The sequence below is a fragment of the Pristis pectinata genome, chromosome 24 (assembly GCF_009764475.1).
Source record: "Pristis pectinata isolate sPriPec2 chromosome 24, sPriPec2.1.pri, whole genome shotgun sequence".
In the NCBI taxonomy this organism is placed as follows: Eukaryota; Metazoa; Chordata; class Chondrichthyes; order Rhinopristiformes; family Pristidae; genus Pristis; species Pristis pectinata.
This window is the reverse complement of record NC_067428.1, coordinates 3,133,341-3,152,887: the sequence shown is the minus strand read 5'-3', so window position 1 is coordinate 3,152,887 and position 19,547 is coordinate 3,133,341. Positions and strand designations below refer to the sequence as shown.

Sequence of the window (19,547 nt, the reverse complement as noted above, 5' to 3'; positions counted from 1 at the left end):
AAAACTAGAGGGCATACGTTTAAGGTGAGAGGGGAAAGATTTAAAAGGAATCTGAGAGGCAACTTCTTCAATCAGAGGGTGGTGCGTTTATGGAATGAGTTGCCAGAAGAAGTGGTTGAGGCAGGTATAATACAACATTTAACAGACATTTGGACAGGTACACGTATAGGAAAGGTTTAAAGGGATATGGGCTAAACAAGGGCAAATGGGGCTAGCTTCGATGGGCATCTCAGTTGGCATGGACGAGTTGGGCCAAAGGGCCTATTTCCATGCTGTATTTCCATGACTCCGCTGCCTGACCACTGAGATTTTCCATCATTTTCTGTTCTTATTTCAGATTTTCCTACACCTGCACTTTTTTTTACATTTTTATTTACAACATGGAAAATCAATTAATGGGGGTATGGGCCCATATTTTCAAATGGGAGACCAGAGCAACGCAACAGTTGTGTACAATTCACTCCTTCAATGGTAAAAAAAATTGAGATCAGGACTGGATTCATTCATGAGGAGAAATTAGTATCTGAGGTGCAAGGGCTTTGGTAATGCCACTCTCCAGAGAGAGAAAGGGAAGACTGCTATCATTTCCTGAGGGCAGAGGGTAGCAGTACCTCAGAAGGAAGATCAGCCAGACCACTGGGGAGGTTGATCTAAATAAGGAATCACCTAGTGAACTGCTGACAGGCAAATTTCTTTCCTGATGGAAAAGCTTCTGTTCACTCTCACAAGAGTCACAGTACAATGCAGAGAGACAGCACAGAAACAGGTCATTCATTCAGCCTATTGTCCGCACTGACAACGAACACCCATCTACACTAATTCTACAAGAATCCCATTTTATTCTCCATACATTCCCATTAAATCCTCCAGATTCTACCACTCATCTAAACACCACGGGCAAGTTACAGTGGCCAGTTAACCTGCCAACCTGCACATTTTTGGGATGTGGAAGGAAGCTGGAGCACACAGAGAAAACCAACGCAGTCATAAAAAGAACATGCAAACTACACACAGATAGCTCCGCAGGTCAAGATGGAACCCAGGACACTGGCTCCGTAAGGTAATAACTCTACTCTCTGTGCCACTGTGCCACCCATTGTCAGTCAAAGACTTAGAGTTGATGACAAATTCCATGATGACATGGAGTTAAATTAATATTTAATGTTTTTTCTCCAAGTTGTCAAATGAAAAACAAAGCTGGCAGAGAGTAAGGAGCAGGTTACAATGGAACTGGGTTTTAATTTTGTTTTTAAACAACTGAGCAAAAAGACAAATCTTGGTGGGTGAACTGAGGTACAGGCAACACTTCAGCCTACGGATATGAATGCTTGAGGACACATGAAGACATTACAGAGCAAGTGGTTAGGGTGTGGAATGTACTGCTGAGTTAGTAGTGGAGGCAGATTCAACTGTGATGAAACAGGAGCTGGCTAAGTATCTAAAAGTAAAGGACTGAGGGAGAAGGAAGGGGAGTGGAACGAGCTGTATTGCCCTTGATTAAATCCATACAGACTCAATGGGTTGACTGACTTCCTACATTGCTGCAACCATTTTGAGACTGTGTGGAGACCTAAGGGTTCACATTTATCAGCCATCAATGGCTACAGCCATAAGCTTAAAACTAAATTAGCTCGTTAGTGATGTAAAATTGAACTCCTACAATTCCTTTTATTAAATACATACACATATACACAGAAACACACATATATACATATTCCCTTAAGTATTTAAGAGTAATGAGATCTATTTGGAGAGGGTACAGACAGAGAGAAACCATACTCTTTGTTGGGTGGAATCCAGCCCAGGAGATACAACTTTAGAATTAGAATAAGGTTGTTCCACAATCAAGAACCAGTTTTTCACTAAAGGATAGTTGAAATCTGAAAAACAATCATCCAAACATCAAGGTTCATGAAAAATTTCAAAATTTAGGTTGATTTTTTTTTTAGGCAAGACTTTAAGGGGACAGTCATTTCCCAGCAACAGAATCATGGGCTGTGTGGCTATGATGAGCAAGGTAATACACATCTGTTGGCTTCAAACTAAACAAGTACCAATATTAAAGCAGTTTTTCCTACGCTCTGTGCTGTAAAAAAGATTCCAACACTATACTTACTTTAGATGGCATGGCATGCTCCCTGCTGAAAGGATCAGAGGTTGATGATGATGTGAAAGGATCAGTCTTTGGTGGCTTCTTGAAGAACTCATCAGATGATGTATTGTGGAACGGATCACTTTCTTTAAATGGATCAGCACCAAATGGATCTGCAGAGAAAACCAAAATGAAAAGAAAACATGAGAGCAATTGGCAAGCAAAGGGCAGATGAAAGTTTGGGAATTTTCACTGGACAAGTATGTGGAACGTTAGGAATTCATTGACACAAACAAAATGAATGTTTGACAGATACTGAAAATTAGAAATGAAAGAGTAAGGTGCAGGAAATAATCAGCTGGTCAGATATTATTTGTCACGAAAAAAATAGGGAGGTGACCCTCCATTATGATAAAATGAAAGCAACCTAAATGTTAACTATTTATTTCAAAACGTATGCTGGGTGGCTTATTAAATGCTTTCAGCACTTTCTGCTTGACATCATAAATCAAACTAAATATTTTAGGAGACTGGTCTGGTTATACCACTGTGCCTGAAGCATCCTATATGTAAGAGCATTTGGGTAAACCACTGAACAAAACCCACATGGTTAATTGCTTATTCCTACTCAGAGAGAAATAACATAAGAAATAGAGAAGGAGCCTATACAGCCCTTCCAGTCTGCACCTCCATTCAGAATATCATGACTGATCCTGTGCCTCGGCCATATTCCAAATCGTACACCACATACCTGATTCCCACCATGCTCAAAAATCTATCAAGTTCAGCCATGAATATCCACAGCACTCTGTGATAATGAATCCCAATGATATACAACTCTGCACACAAAAATTTCTCCTCACTTCAATCCTAAGTGTCCAATCCTTTATCCTGAAACTATGACCCCCAGGCCTGATTTTCTATTAAGAAAAGTTGGCTTTGATTGATTGGGAAAATAACTTAAAAGTATAAGAGCGAGAATAGCTAACAATTAAATTAATACAAAATTTACAAGTAATCCTTAAGGCAAAAAAAATCCATCAGGAAATGTGGCTGAGCTATGGCCGAGAGAAGTCAAAAGATAGTATTAGATCAAAGGAAAAGGCTTATAATGTTGTCAAAATAGCAGCAAGCATGAGGACTGGGAAAATTTCACAATTCAGTTGAGGAGGCTCAAGGAAGGGGTAAGTAGAAGATGAGAGCTGGCTAACAAGAAATAGAAAAACATACTTTAAAAAAGCTTCTATAGATATGGAAAAAAAGATTGGCTAAACTTGATGAGGGTCCTTTACAGACTGAGATGTGAAATTATACTGGAGAATAATGTTTAGTCTACCAATGCCATTGGCATCAATTGGGGTTCAGATACTGCTCTGTGTGGGCTTCCTCCGGGTGCTCCGGTTTCTTCCCAAATTCCAAAGACGTACAGGTTAGGAGCTTTGGGCATGCTATGTTGGTGCCGGAAGAGTGGTGACACTTGCGGGCTGCCCCCAGCATATTCTCAGTAATGCAAAAAGATGCATTTCACTGTGTGTTTCAATGTACATGTGACTAATAAATAAATATCTTATCTTAACAGGATCTGAGAGATGATCCACCAACACAATCTCAGCAAGATTGAATTCACTGCTGGACTTCCACAACTCAATTTGGAAAGCTAGATCCTACGAGGGTTTTAACTGCTGAACACCAGTGCTTTCATCAGAACCACCAACAATAGTCAACACAATCTTGCTAATTAAATTTGGCATACATGAGATTACCCTCAAATTCAAAAAAAATCTCTTTGGAGACTGGTCCAATTATGCCACATCTAATTATATTAATATTTTCTAAGTGCCCTGTAACGTTGCAGCATGTTTACAACAACTTATGTTAGGTTAACAGATCTGTTGCTCCCTTTTCTGACTCCCTTGAATAGAGGCATGATACTTGCCCTCCAAAATATTGTGGTGAGATGTGCAAAAAGGGTAGAAAGCTACAGGAAGACAACATGAAAAGAAATTCACTAGATTTATCTGTGAAGTTCAAGCAGAATCTTTATCAAGTGCGTTGGCTTCAAAGTGTTCTGACAGGCCTTTCTAATAGCTTGGCAGCTAAACCACATGTTGCTCCACTCAACTCAGGAGGCACACATGCTTTCAGGTGGTGATCATTTGTTAACAACCAGAGCTAGGAAGTCAGACTATTCTTCAAGTCCAAGAACACAGAATCCATATTGAACATCGCCATCAAATGCCTTCTTAACCATCAAGGCAGGTATAATATATTAGGGCTCCTCACAGATGGAAGGCTATACCGCAGGCTAAATAGATTAAAAGTGCAGACAATATAACCATAGATGTATTAAAAAAAATACACATAATGGTTGCATACTGTGTAACCAATCCACTTTCCCCTTCAATGTAGCTCTACACTATATAGAACAGTACAGCACAGGAACAGGCCCTTTGGCACACCATGTCTGAGCCCACCATGATGCTAATTTAAACTAATCCCATCTGCCTGCACATAATCTACATCCCTCCATCCCCTGCCTGTTCACGTGCCTGTCTTAATGCTCTTATATGTTGCTATTATATCTGCTTCCATCACCTCCCTCGGCAGCACATTCCAGGCACCTTCCACTCCCTGTGCAAAAAACTTGCCTCGCAAATCTCCTTTAAACTTTCCCCTTCTCACCTTAAAATCTATGCCCTCTAACATTTCACATTTCCATCCTGGGAAAAGAAAGGCTGACTACCTATCCAATATATGCCTCTCATAATCTTATATACTTCTGACAGATCACCCCTCAGCCTCCCACAGTCCGGGGAAAACAATCCAAGCTGTCCAACCTCTCCTTATAGCTAATACTGTCTAATCCAGATAACATCCAGGTGAACCTCTTCTGCACCCTCTCCAAAGCCTCCACATCCTTTCTGTCATGCAGCAAACAACTGCACACTATATTCCAAATGTGGCCGAACCAAAGTTTTATATAGCTGCAACATGACTTCCCAGCTCTTATACATGATGCACCTACAACTGGATGGAAAAAAAGTCCAAGTGCTGCGATCAACCACCGCACTGTGTTATCAACAATATTTGGGATGTAGGCTCTACTCTTTGATCTATCAGTCTCAATATGAGGTGAATTGCACCATGGATTCCTAATATTTGAGATGCAAACGATGCTGAACTATCACACTGCCACATATGTACTCTGTCTAGCCTTGGCAGGGATCTGAAAAGGTCTTAGGATGAAGGAGCAGGGAGTTTCTTTTCCAACTGAAACCCAGAAAGAAAACTTGCAAGGTAGACAACATTGCAAGAGGAGGAAAGTTAAAAGCCTCCTTTCCCAGAGAATAAGCAGATGACAAACAGGATAGGAAGCTGAATACCAGACGGCATACCTGTTGAAGCTGCTGCTTGCTGATGGGCAAAAGGGTCGTTTTGGAATGGATCACCTGTTCAAGAAAAAAAAACAAACGAGATAACTTGTTCCCTTAATTAATGTACATGGACTCTTAAAAATTGCCTCCCAGTGAATCTTCAGTTTTAAAAGCTACTCACTGTCTTTGAAGGGATCACCTCCTTTGAATGGATCTGTCTTGAATGGATCTTCTGACTGGAATGGGTCTGTGTGCAGTTCTTGAACATTATTATTGAATGGTGATGCTTTGCCCCTGAAGGGGTCATCCTGAAAACAAAATAAACAAAAGTTCACTAAAACTCACAGTCCACTGCAATCTCTCTTTTATACAGTACATGAAGGCTGAAAAATGATTCTTTAAAAGAAAATGTGAATGTTTGTTTGGACCATCACCACCCATTTACACTCATGCCACTTTCCTCCTTTTTCTTTATTCTTTCTACATTTTCAACTCCCCCCACATTCTACCACTCACCTATACACTAGGGGCAAATTTACAGCGACTAATTAATCTACCAACCCGGATGTGTTTTGGATGTGGCAGGAAACCAGAGCACCCAGAGGAGATTCATGCAGTCACAGGGAGAACATGCAAACTCCACATAGACTGCACCCGAGTTCAGGAATGAACCCTGATCTCCAGTGCTGTGAAGCGGTGCCAGCTGCGCCCTATATCCCCCAACTTTATGGATGACTTTTTATCCCCTAACTTAAATATCTTATTAAAGATTAAATCTGTGCAAACAATTCTTGTTAACAAACCTTACTTTTTGCATCATCGTATCATTCACATGTTAGCACTTGTTATGAAAACAATCATAAATTATATCCTGCGAGCAGTGATAGTGTTTAATCATGTCAGTCTTGACGAAGTACTGAAGTAACCATTGACCTTTCTACTGCCAACATGCCACAAGTTTTTTTTTCATTTTTTTTATATAAATCAGATTATTGTAGGGAAGAATTTATGAACTTAAGATGTGGGCTTAACATACGTAGACAAAAGCGACAGCAGGTGCTCGAATCCAGAGTAACAAGATGCTGCAGGAACTCAGCAGCTCAGGCAGCAACTGTGGAGGGAAATGGATTGTCAACATTTCAGGTCAAAACCCTTCATCTGCACTGAAAGATAGAGGGGAGATAGCCAGTGAAAAAGGGTGAAAGGAAGGGGTGGAGCAAGAACTGGTAAGCCTTCCACTCCAGGACATCTAAGATGTCCTCTTTTTTCAGAAAATGGGGCTTCCCATCCAAAGTTGTTGACGGAGCCCTCACTCGTATCTCATCTATTTCTATTTCTGCTCTTACCCCATTCCCCCCCACCACCCAGTCAAAACAGGGATAGAGTTCCCCTGGTCCTCACCTTTCACCCCACTAGCCTATGCATCCAGCACATCATTCTTCACAACTTCTGCTAGCTACAACATGACCCCACCACCAGCCACATCTTCCCTTCCCCACCCTTTTCTGCTTTCCTCAGGGACCACTCTCCCTGCGACCCCCTGGTTGCTCATCCCTCCCCCTCCCCAGATATCTTCCCTGTAACTGTACAAGGTGTAATACCTGTCCCTACACCTCCTCCCTCACCACCAGCCAGGGCCCTAAACAGCCCTTCCAGGTGAGGCAAACATTCACACACATCTCCTCTGACCTTGTTTAATGCATCTGATGCTCCCGATGCGGCCTCCTCGACATCAGTGAGACCAGGTGCAGACTAGGCAACTGCTTTGTTGAGTGCCTGTGCCCCATCTGCCATGGCCTCTGAAGTTCCCGGTTGCCAGCCATTTTAATTCTCCTCCCCACTCCCACACTGACATGTCTGTCCTCAGCCTCCTCCACTGCCAGGGTGAGGCTAAATGCAAACCAGAAGAACAGCACCTCATATTCCACTTGGGCAGCCTACAACCTGACGGCATGAGCAGTGAATTCCCCAATTTCAGATAAACTGCTCCCCCTCTGCCCCTTTTCTCTCTCCTCCTGATCTATCCAGTTCCTCCTACACCCAACCTAGTCCCCCCCCCCCATCACCCCATTCCTTTCCTCTCCTCTACCCGTTCCACCTGCCCTTCACCCACACAGTCCTCCCACTGGGCCCCTTCCCCCACAGTTCCCATCTGCCCTCCCACATTTGTTACTTGATTCCATGCTCCATCTTCCTCACCTATCAGATGCCATCATCTGCAGTCCTTTGTGGCCTCCACTTATCACCAGTTCCACTCTTCCCTTCTCCATCTGCCTATCACCTCTCCTCACCTGGATCCACCTATCACTTGCTAGCTCTTGCTCCACACCTTCCCCCCATCTCTACTCTCAACCCGAAACATCAACTGTCCATTTCCCTCCACAGATGCTGTCTGACCTGCTGAGTTCCTCCAGCATCTTGTTTATTGCTCAATATACGTGGGCTATTAAAAGTATTATACATTGTGTCCAATCATTCTCCAACCTCAAGGCTACACTGGCCTTGGAATTCCTGCATGCATGGTTACATGAGTCCCATTCATAACCTTCAAAAGGAATGAATAGTTTGAAAAAAATTAGGCTTGAAGAAAAGGCAGGTGAATGTTCTAAACAAATCACTTTCAGAGAGGATGCACATGTGTAATGGTCTAAAAGAATTCCATCTTTGTTGTAAAACTGATCACTCCTGTTAGTTTGAGTGCAGTATTAACTGAAAGCTGAAATGCAGGGCCCTCTTTCTGGGTTGGGAATGTTGCCAAACACAAAGTAAAATATACAGGCAGAAACAAACGTATTGGACGACTTGATCAAAAACTGAAGCATGAATCTACTTTATCCGGTATGCTGCCTGCAGGAAGTGTCTTTTGGTGGCAAGGAGCAGGAAGGAAGGAGATAATAAAAGGATAAAGGGAGCCTCTGAAATGACTCTGCACTTTTTCTCCCTACCCACCATTGTTGTGAAGCCACTGTCTCTTTCTGCAATGCCATCACTCATGTCTGCCAGGTTGGTCATACTGCCACCATGACTGGTTAACGAGCCATTCAGTGCGTTACTGTATTGGTCAATGCTTTTACTAACTTCTTGCTGCGAGTCTTGTAATTGGGTAAGTTTGCTTCTTGCCTGGAGTTAAAAAAGCAGAAGTAATCACTTTGTTGACTTTGTACAAGTTATTCACCTTAAATAAGAAGTTTAACTAAATAAACAGTAGGTCAAATTCCCATAGCTGAACCATGATACTTGACAACAGTAGTTCACTAGGTACCATGCAGTGGCAACTGATTTATTCCACTTATCCCATAAGATCAGTAATTCTAAAACTGCAATGCCCATGCAGTTCAATCAGCGCACTGCTGTAGCCCAGTGATAGAAGGAACGAAGCACTTTTAAAATAGAAATGCAGGAAGAATATTGTATGGATGCAACCAACATAACATACAGGGAACTACAGGTGTAGCTCACTACAGCAAATACTCAGTCAACCACTGCATTAAGTTATTTATACACCACCCATAAGAAACGCAAGGTAGTTAATTTGTAGCTTTGCTAAACAGCTGTCAGTGCATCAGAACAGCCTTACATTCTGTACCAAATCATACTACTGGAATAACATGCTATGAAGCCCATGTAAAAGGTTATGAATTTATGATAACAATGTCATGAAACAAAGGAAGCCATGGCATGGCATCTAATGCAACTATTCTGCCTCCCAGTGGTCAGTTTGCATTACAGCATTTGAAGACACCATTAATTATCCAGCAGGATGAATCTGCGCAAGCACTTCAAGGTTAAAGTCAAATAGAAAATATTAAAAGGGACAAGTAAAAGGCCAATAAAATTGTGAACTTCATTACATTCTGGCTCACCTTCTGATGCCGGGGGAGAGTGGGGGGTGGGGGGGGGCAGGGGAAAGGGGAGAAGCAGATGGGGAACTGAAAGTTTGAGGTGGGGTAGGAGGACAGTAGGGTGAATAAAATGTAGGTTTATAAAGGCAGGATGACTGGAGGCGGAGGCAAGACTGAGGAAGAATATGTTAGGGGACTAAGTTAGTCTGGAAATGGTGAATGATATACACAGCAGATAACGGTGATAGTCTAGACAAAGGACAAGTGTTTTGGCATCAACGATATCAAACAATGCCATGATTGAATTTGCTTTGGAATTACAGACCAATCATGCCAATGGACAATAATCATTTGATCTGAATAAAATCCAGGGAATGTTTAATTAAAAAAATTACAATCTATGCATGAAATCAATAGTTCTTTCAAATTATATTTTAATCTTAATTTGCAGAGGCTCTTTAATCTGTTGTCCTCTCTTGAAGAAGTTATCGACACAGAGGGAGAAAAAGAGGCTGAGGTACAGAAAACAGCAACAGATAACAATGATACGCACCTGATTAATTTCATCCTGTGTAGATTTCAGTGATTTAATGATTGTCTCAAGCTGGACCTTGCCAGCTTCAATGCTCTGTTCTAACTGCGACTCTTCTTGCTGCAGTTTATTCAATTCTGTTTTGGCTTTACTGAGCTCCTCTTCTTGGGATTGCATGTCTGATTCCTGATTCGCAATCTGAATCTTCAACGATGAAATCTATCACACATATTCAGTATAATTAATTACACAATGTTAGCAATGTGACAAATACTGGCAGATCCTGAAAAAAATACAGTATACATCATTCAAACAGAAATCAAAGACATCAATGTATCTGAGGCTTAGTTACATCACGTGTAAATGCAACTGTCTTCAAAAATTACAGAGCATTGCTTGCTGGACGATGAATCTATCATTATGTCACGTGGAACTTATACAACAATGATACACCCCCACACGCTGAAAGTGCCTTGAGCTCAATAACAGCTAAGGAAGGATTACTCGATTGAAACGACAGCATTTGGTACAGCCTCTCAGGAAAGATGCTAATAAAGGTCTAATGGATACCAGAAGAATTAATCAATGGTTTTAATTATTTGCTAGATACATACATGCACCTAGTGATTCAGAAAACATGACACATTATATAGGCCAAAGATTTATAATGGCGAATTAAGTCAAATTTGCAGTTATTAGATTAAAGCAAATTCAGTGATTCTTTTGGAATCTTTCATTTCTCCAGATAAACCATTAAACATACATCAGTGACCAAACATTTAACTGATCTCTTTGCATACATTATTCCATCTTCTCCTGGTTAAACCCTGTGCCCAAAAAGGCTGTAGTCCCTCCTTTAACATGTTTTGAAGTTATTTGAATAATAATTCAATCTGCTTAAGTGCTAAGTCTGGAGGAAAGACAAGGTTAGAGTTGCTGCAGAGATTGTTAAGGAGCTACAGAGGAATCTATGTCAGATTCTCCACAGCTGAGAATAATAGTTCCTCAAACCAAGATAATGACTTTGAACATCTTCAAAGCAATCTGATTGTATTTCCCCTTGCTAATAAGCAGGGTTTATTTTATATGTAGCACCCACAAAAGATTTTTTTAAAACTGCTCAGAGATCAGATTTCAAAACTCTCTAAATATAAATGATGAGCCATTCACTGCTTATTGCCAGAAGTGAGAGAGAATGATCAAAAGAATGGAGCATCGCTTACTATAAGGTAAATCTGCTGTCCTCAGGAAGACTGTTAAGTACTTAGACAAACTGATGGAAATGTGAAACAATGAAAGGCAAATTTTATTTGAATGACTAATACAGTATAGACTGGTACGGAATAGCAGCAACAGGGAATTAGAAAACAGCTGCAGTTAGGGAAGAATGCAGAGTGCCTCTGGTTTGCCAGTTGCAGTGTGGATTAAAATCAAAGAATGAGAAGATGAGGGTGGCAGACGCACAATGTAGGACTTGAGAGATCTGACTGGCAAAAAATAGGCATTGCAGCTTCAAAATCCAGTGAACAAATGAGTTGACAAGATAACCTGTTGGCTGGTGACCGAGCCGAGGAAGGAATCAGATCATGAAGTCATCAGAAAATTAAAGAAGAGCTCGACAATGGAAAAGGCAGGAAATGACCACTAGTGAACCTGATTCATGAAGGTTTGTGTACGGAGGGGCAAGTACAAAAGGTTTGCAGCAAATAGTGCAAGGAAGAAAACGGTTTTAGGGTAAGTTGCAAAATGGAATGGGAACTGGGGAATTCACAAATGAAACTGAGGATGCCTGCAAGTGGTTGTATGCATACGTGTAGCCATGCACACTAGTGGTTGTTGAATGTTACATTGCCACGGGTCAAGACAATGGTACCTGTTTAGTACCAGATTTAACTGCAGCAGGTTTATCTTCAATCATTACTTCCAACCAGATACTATTTGGAATACGTATTCTGTCATTCTTCCTCACAACATGCAAGTGTGAAAAGTGGATTGTTACCTCAGAATAATGGCAGAAAAGCGATGCCAGTTAAAGCTGAGAGGAATACTGCAATCAGCATACAAATTAGCAGGAGTGGACCATTTGGCCTCCACCATTTAAACAAGATCATAGCTGATCAGATGGTAACCACAACTCTACATTTCAGTCTTCCATCATTAAGCTTTCACCCCCTTGCTTACCAACCATCTACCTACCTCTGCCGAGGGAAGAAAGGGCCAAACACTCAAACTTCTTCGAGAAAAAAACAAAGCCTCATCTGTCTTAAATAGCCAACTGCTTATGTTAAAATAAGGATCCCCAGTTCTAGATTCTTCCACCAGAGGAAACAACCTTTCTGCGTCCATTCTCTCAAGACTCCTTGGGATCTTGTATGTTTCAGTCAAATCCTCTCCCATTCTCTGAACTCCAGCAATACAAGCTTAACCTGTCCAACCTTTTCTTGTAAGACAACTTGCCCATTCCAGGTATTAGTCTAGTAAACCTTCTCCGAACTGCTTATGTCCTTCCCTAAAAAGGGAGATTAATACCAGATATGTCCTCTCAAAGCCTGGCATAACTGAAGCAAAGCCTCCCTACTTTTGAATTCAATTACCCTTGCAAAAAACAATAACATTGTTAGCTGCTGTATCTGCCTACAAGCCTTTTATGTGTACTGGGATACCTAAATCCCTCTGCATCTGAAAGCCCTGCAGCCTCTTACTATTTAGATATTCAGCTTATTTTTCTTGCTAAAGTGGACAATTTTACATTTTCCCACATTATATTCCATTTGCCAGATCTTTTCCCACTCATTTAACTTATCTGTATGGTTTTGTCCTCTTCACAATTTACCTTCTTACCTACCTTTGGCTTATTAGTAAACCATACCTTTGGTGTCTTAGCCATTTATATAAATTGTAAAAAGTTGAGGCTCCAGCACCAATCACTGTGGTACCAACCAGACAACCACCCACTTTTATGTTCTGTTTCCTGTTGATCATTCAATCTTCCATCCATTGTAATATGTTACCTACACTATAAGCCTTCACCTTGTGAAAACCTAAGTGTAGTTCCCCATCATCCACAACACATATTTCTTCAATTCACTCCAAGAAATTGTCCAAACAAACTACAATTTGGGCAATGAATGCAAAACGGGGGTCCAAATCAAAGATGGAAAATTTATAGGGATATATAAAAGGATAGGAGGAACAGCATGAGCAAGAATAAAGTCAGTACTATGATTTGTGTAATATCTATATTCGAGTTAAAATAAAAATTCTGATCAAAGTCAGCAATGTCAACCCTTTCAATTTACCATGAAGGGATGATTGCAGACTAAGGTTGAGGTCTCCTCAGGTGTGAAATTAAAACCCAACCTGAACCTGTCTAACCAAGGTCAATTCTAATCCTGTTCAAACCCCACCTGAACCCAATGACTTGCTTTTGTTGATACTTTTTTCAATCTGTCCCAATCATCAGCAAGAATCCTGTTCAGACTGAACCATGCATCCCATGGTGTGAGCATGCTCGCTCTCACACACACACACACACACACACACACACACACACACAACAGCAGGGCTCCCTTGTGTTCAAGTTTTAAAAACCTTGGTTCCATATAGTGAGGGTGTTTCTTTACCTCTCCAGTTAAAGAGATTAATGGATAATCATTACAAGACACGAGCAGCATTAGGCTATTCAGACCATTGAGTCTGCTCTGCCATTCAATCATGGTTGATCTTTATTTCAACCCCATTCTCCTGCCTTCTCCCCGTAATCATTAACCTCTTTACCAATCAAGAATCTATCAATCTCTGCCTTAAGTAAACCCAATGCCACAACCTTCTGTGGCAATGAATTCCACAGATTCACCACCATCTGACTGAAGAAATTCCCCCTCATCTCAGTTTTAAAGGGATGTTCCTTTATTCTGGGGCTGTGCCCTCGGATCCTAGAGTCTCCTACTAATGGAGACATCCTCTCCACGTCCACTCTATCCAGGCCTTTTAGTATTCAGTAAGTATCAACGAGATCCTCCCTTATCCTTTTGAGCTCCATCGAGTACAAGCCCAAAGCCATCAAATGCTCCTCATATGTTAAGCTTTCATTCCCAGATCATTCTTGTGAAAACCTCCTCTGGACCCTCTCCAGGGTCAGCACATCTTTCCTTAGATAAAGGGCCCAAAATTTCTCACAATATTCCAAATGCGGTCTGACCAACTCTTCATAAAGCAGTACATCCTTGCTTTTATATTCTAGTCCTCTTGAAATGAATGCTAACGTCGCATTTGCCTTCCTTACTACCAACTCATCCTGCAAGTTAACCTTAAGGGAATATTGAATTCAGACTCCCCAGTCCCTTTGCACCTCTGATTTCCAAATTCTCTCTCTACTTAGAAAATAGTCTAAACTTTTATTCTTCCTACCAAAGTGCATGATCCCATACTTCCCCACGCTGTATTCCATCTGCCACTTCTTTGTCCACTCTCCCAACCTGTCCAAGTCCTTCTGCAGTCTCCCTGCCTCTGCAATACTACCTGTCCCTCCACCTATCTTTGTATCATCTGCAAACTTGCCCACAATGCCATCAGTTCCTTCATCCAGATGGATGAAGTGAAAAGTTGTGGTCCCAACACCGACCCCTGCGGAACTCCACTGGTCACCAGCAGCATCCTAAAAAGGTCGCCTTTATCCCCACTCTCTGATTTCTGCCAGTCAGCCAATCTTCCATCCATGCTAGTACCCTTGCCTCTAATACCATGGGCTCTTATCTTGTGTAGCAGCCTCGTGTGTAGCCCTTTGTTAAAGCTTTCTGAAAATCCAAGTAAATAATGTCCACTGCCTCTCCTTTGTCTAACCTGCTTGTTACCTCCTCCTCAAAGAAATCTAACAGATTAGTCAGGCAAGATCTCCCCTTAACGAAACCATGCTGACAATGCCGTATTTTATCACATACTTCCAAGTACTCTGAAATTTCATCTGTAATAATGGACTCTATAAATCTTACCAACCACTGAGGTCAGGCTAACCAGTCTATAATTTCCTGTCTTTTACCTCCCTCCCTTTTTAAACAGCAGTGTCACATTTGCAATTTTCCAGTCCTCTGAGACCCTACCTGACTCCAGTAATTCTCGAAAGATCACTACTAATGCCTCCACAATCTTTCAGCTACCTCTTTCAGATCTCTGGGGTGTAGCCCATCTGGTCCAGGTGATCCATCCACCTTCAAGCATTTCAGCTTCCCCAGCCTTCTGCTTAGTAATGGCCACTACACTCACCTCTGCTGCCCGACTCTCTTGAATTTCTGGCATGTTACTGGTGCCTTCTACTGTGAAGACTGATGCAAAATACTTATTCAGTTCCTCCACCATTTCTCTGTTCCCCATTATTACTTCTTCAGTGTCGTTTTCAAGCAGTTCAGTGTCCACTCTTGCCTTTTTCTTACCTTTTACATATCTAAAAAGAAACTTTTGAAATCTTCTTTTACATTATTGGCTAGTTTACCCTCATATTTCATCTTCTCCTCTCTTACAGCTTTTGTAGTTATCCTCTGTTAGCAGTTAAAGGCTTCCCAATCACCTTCACCATATCATATACCTTCTCTTTTGCTTTCATGCTGTCCCTGACTTCCCCTGTCGGACATGACTGCCTTGCCCTTCCCTTAGTTTGCTTCTTCTTCCCTGGGATGAAATCCTGCTGTCTCCCCCAAATTACTCCCAGAAATTCCTGCCATTGCTGCTCCACCATCTTCCCTGCTAGGATCCCCTTCCAATCAAGTCAGGCCAGCTCCTCACTCATGCCTCTGTAGTTAACTTTACTCAACTGTAATGCACACTGACTAACATAATTCTGCATTATTCTCAACACTGGTGCCCCACAAGGCTGCATCCTCAGCCCTCTACACTACTTTCTATACGCTCATGACTGTGTGGCCAGATTCTGCTTTAACTCCATCTACAAGTTTGCAGATGATACCACCGTTGTAGGCTGCATCTCAAACAGCAATGAGTCGGAGTACAGGAAGGAGATAGAGAGCTTAGTGGAATGGTGTCATGACAACAACCTTTCCCACAATGTCAACAAGACAAAAGAGCTGGTCATTGACTTCAGGAAAGGGGGCAGTGTACATGCACCTGTCTACATCAATGGTGCTGAGGTCGAGAGGGTTGACAGCTTCAAGTTCCTGGGAGTAAACATCACCAACAGCCTGTCCTGGTCAAATCACGTAGATGCCACGGCCAAGGAAGCTCACCAGCGCCTCTACTTCCTCAGGAGGCAAAAGAAATTTGGCTTGTCCCCTTTGACTCTCACCAACTTTTACCGATGCACCATAGAAAGCATTCTATCTGGATGTATCATGGCTTGGTACAGCAACTGCTCTGCCCAGGACTGCAAGAAGCTGCATAGAGTTGTGGACACAGCCCAGCGCATCACGGACACCAGCCTCCCCTCCTTGGACTCTGTCTTTACCTCTCGCTGTCTTGGTGAAGCAGCTGGCATAATCAAAGACCCCACCCACCCAGGACATTCTCTCCTCTCTCCTCTTCCATCAGGTAGAAGATACAGGAGCCTGAGGGAACATACCACCAGACTCAAGGATAACTTCTACCCACTGTGATAAGACTATTGAACGGTTCCCTTATACAATGAGATGGACTCTGACCTGACGATCTACCTTGTTGTGACCTTGCACCTTATTGCACTGCACTTTCTCTGTAGCTGTGACACTTTACTCTGTATTGTTTTTACCTGTACTACATCAATGCACTCTGTACTAACTCAATGTAACTGTACTGTGTAATGAATTGACCTTAAGACAAGCTTTTCACTGTACCTCAGTACAAGTGACAATAATAAACCAATACCAATACCATTCAAGTTCAACGTGCATGCATTCAATGTCATAAAAGAACATTGGAAACAGGAATCAGGGAAAGGCCTGCTCCACCATTCAATAACCTCACAGCTGAACTTTTACTTTCCTGGTTATCTTCAGATTTGTAGGGATCCTTAGCATCCAAAAAATACAAATTGACCTCAATCTTGAAAATACTTATAGATGGCAAACCCCAACCCTCAGGAAAAGAGATGTGCAAAGGTCCATAAAGCTTTAAGTCAGAAAATGTTTCCTCATTCTGGGTAAACTCTTTGCTTGAGAGTGGACCGCTAGGTCTAGAATCTCCAGCCAAGGAACCAGCCTCTCAGCATCAACCTTGTCAATGTCTCTTCTTTTTTTTTAATGAGATCGTCACTCATTTTTTCTAACTGGTGGACCTACTCTATTCAAACTCTTCTCACAAAACAATCCCACTAATCAATCAAAATAACTTTCATGTCACTCCACTAATGCAAATTCATTATGTCAAGAGATCAAAGCTTTAATAGAAAACAACAATGGACAACAACAATAGCTACTACACATTATGTTTACCACCTGCTACTCACGACGACTCAGATCTAAACTGGAACAAGGGGCAGGAAACTGACAATGTACAAAATGAGAGCCAACAGTCAAGATGAATCACCACAGTGTTATCTCTCAGACATGTTCAACAGTAATCTGGCTGTCCTTTTTTTTGTGAAAATGTTTATCTTGTGCCTTAACCCTTTCTTACCAATAAATAGAAGCAGCATTTAAAAAACAGGTAATACAGCCAATTAGTACACCAGCCTTTTCTTTAAAATATTCTGGGTCCTCAGCTTGAACTGAGTTTAAAATTACAGAGATTAAAAAAACTGAACCAAAATGGAAAAAAGTGTGTGGCTATACAACAGGTAATTAATTATCCACTACATGATTATGCAAATATTCAATGTACTAAAGTGGCTATTGTTGCTGTTGAAGAAGGGAAGCACATATAAAGGGCAATCTTCTCAGACTGGCTGTTAAAGCTGTTTGGAAAAAAATAAGTTTCACCTTTCATCTCACTCTTTGAGTGCTTGGCAACAAAAAAACTCGTGATTAAATTTGAAAATATTCCATTCCTTGGCCCAGTATTCTTTAACTGAATAAAAATAAAATTTACAATTGGAAAAATAGATGAGTAAGAATTCTGCACACACTCCGGATCAGTCAATAAACCTGCCAATTTAACCAGACACCTTGATTTTATTCCACCATCTTGCAATGGTTAATATAAAGAGAACATGCAATACTACAGGGAGAATTCTTCAAACAAGCTGAAATATGTGCACATATTTTTTGGAATCGTGTAAAAAAAAAATGTAACACTCTCAAGGTTTATCTGGGAACACAGCCACAGCACTGCGAGCTAATGGCTGACATTTAGAAATGGACAGAAAAACATTTGTGCGAAGGGAGTGGTCTACCTCATGGGGAAAGGAAAACTGGCTGCTGGGCAATTGCTGAACAGCATTGATGGTGGCCGTGTACAAAGCAATGACCTGGACCACCCTATCCCCTCCTCCCAGCTCACACAAGCTGCCTATTAAGCCAGAAGCCATGTGGGAACAATGTTTTGAAACTAAATTACAAACTCACTGATTTATTGGAACAGTATTCCTGGCATGCTTGGTGATAACATGTAGCCGAACTGAGTTGGAAGGAAGGATGTAAGAGCAAGTTGTTTTCTTCAGAGTGTACAGTAATTCTATACACTGAACAGCTGGCTGGAAGAATTACTTTGCTTCAGCCATCTCAAGGGAGTTAGACAATAATACAAACCACACAACTGGACCTTAAGTGGCTTACAAAGTCATTGGAACCAGACGCATGATTTAATTCAGAGAACTCCCAAACCACTTTTCCTTTCCAATCCTATTTTCTCTTCCCCAGATTTAAAATCCTTTGACCTGTGCTATGGTGTAATTCCACCATCACTGCCTGCACTGCAGTTCCTCACCAAGGTGGTCATTCTTGATAAATGAACCTGGACAACAAGGGCAATGGACTACTTAAGCAAGCACATTGGGTTACAACTGAAAACTTTGTATGGATATGATGGAAAAATCCAAAATGCACTCAAGATTGCAGCTAGCACTTGGAGATCAAATGACTAACATAAAATCTGACTCATTGACAGCCACCTATAAATATTGAGAAACATAAAGGTTATTGATTTTTGAACCATCGTATTTACTGCAATTCAAACTCTCAACTTGCAATTCAAACTCTCAACTTGACATTCTTTTCTGTTGAAATATGGACGTTTGCATTATGTACATTTGGCCAAGTCAATGTGAACTGACGTACAATCCTCACATCGCTCTGTTTTGTCCACCCTACAGCCTGTGAACAAATCCTCTTTTTCCTCCTAATCTGCAAATACTCCATCCTTTTAGGATTTCTTTCATTACTTTAAAACATCACTACTTTCATTGTATTGAAATCAAACCATATCACAGTGTTTCCCACACAATTCATTTTCTCCCAGCATTTCAAATCAACCCTTGGAAACACGTGGGGTAAAGTGCTTATAAAATCAATGATTTTTCAGAAAGTCGATCATTGCTTTAAAGATAAAAACCAAATAAATAACTAAAAATCTGCTGAAGAGATGCGAGCATGAATTATAGGCTTGAATTTTGTCTTATTTTCCTTCTTCTACATGAATATTCAAATTTATCACCTATTCATGTTCTATTAAAATGTGCCTTTATTCTTTCTCAGCCTGTGTTATTGTAGGCCTTACCCCTTACTCTCAGCATAACATGCTTCATGTATGTAGACAACCACTACAGTCTAGAAATCAAAATTGTTGAA

The 19,547-nt window shown here is 41.2% G+C and overlaps 1 protein-coding gene across 7 annotated transcripts in view; it reads right to left on the bottom strand.

Annotated features, from left to right (window-relative positions):
* eps15l1a (epidermal growth factor receptor pathway substrate 15-like 1a) overlaps positions 1 to 19,547 on the bottom strand; it is a 264,285-nt gene that overhangs the window by 143,968 nt on the left and 100,770 nt on the right. For all 7 annotated transcript variants that reach the window (XM_052037612.1, XM_052037608.1, XM_052037613.1 and 4 more), the window contains exons 15-19: positions 9,862 to 10,059; positions 8,416 to 8,586; positions 5,648 to 5,774; positions 5,488 to 5,541; positions 2,117 to 2,265 (exon numbers count right to left, since the gene is read on the bottom strand). In XM_052037612.1, the coding sequence (XP_051893572.1) occupies positions 2,117 to 2,265; positions 5,488 to 5,541; positions 5,648 to 5,774; positions 8,416 to 8,586; positions 9,862 to 10,059 (699 nt within the window). The remainder of the gene's footprint in view (positions 1 to 2,116; positions 2,266 to 5,487; positions 5,542 to 5,647; positions 5,775 to 8,415; positions 8,587 to 9,861; positions 10,060 to 19,547) is intronic.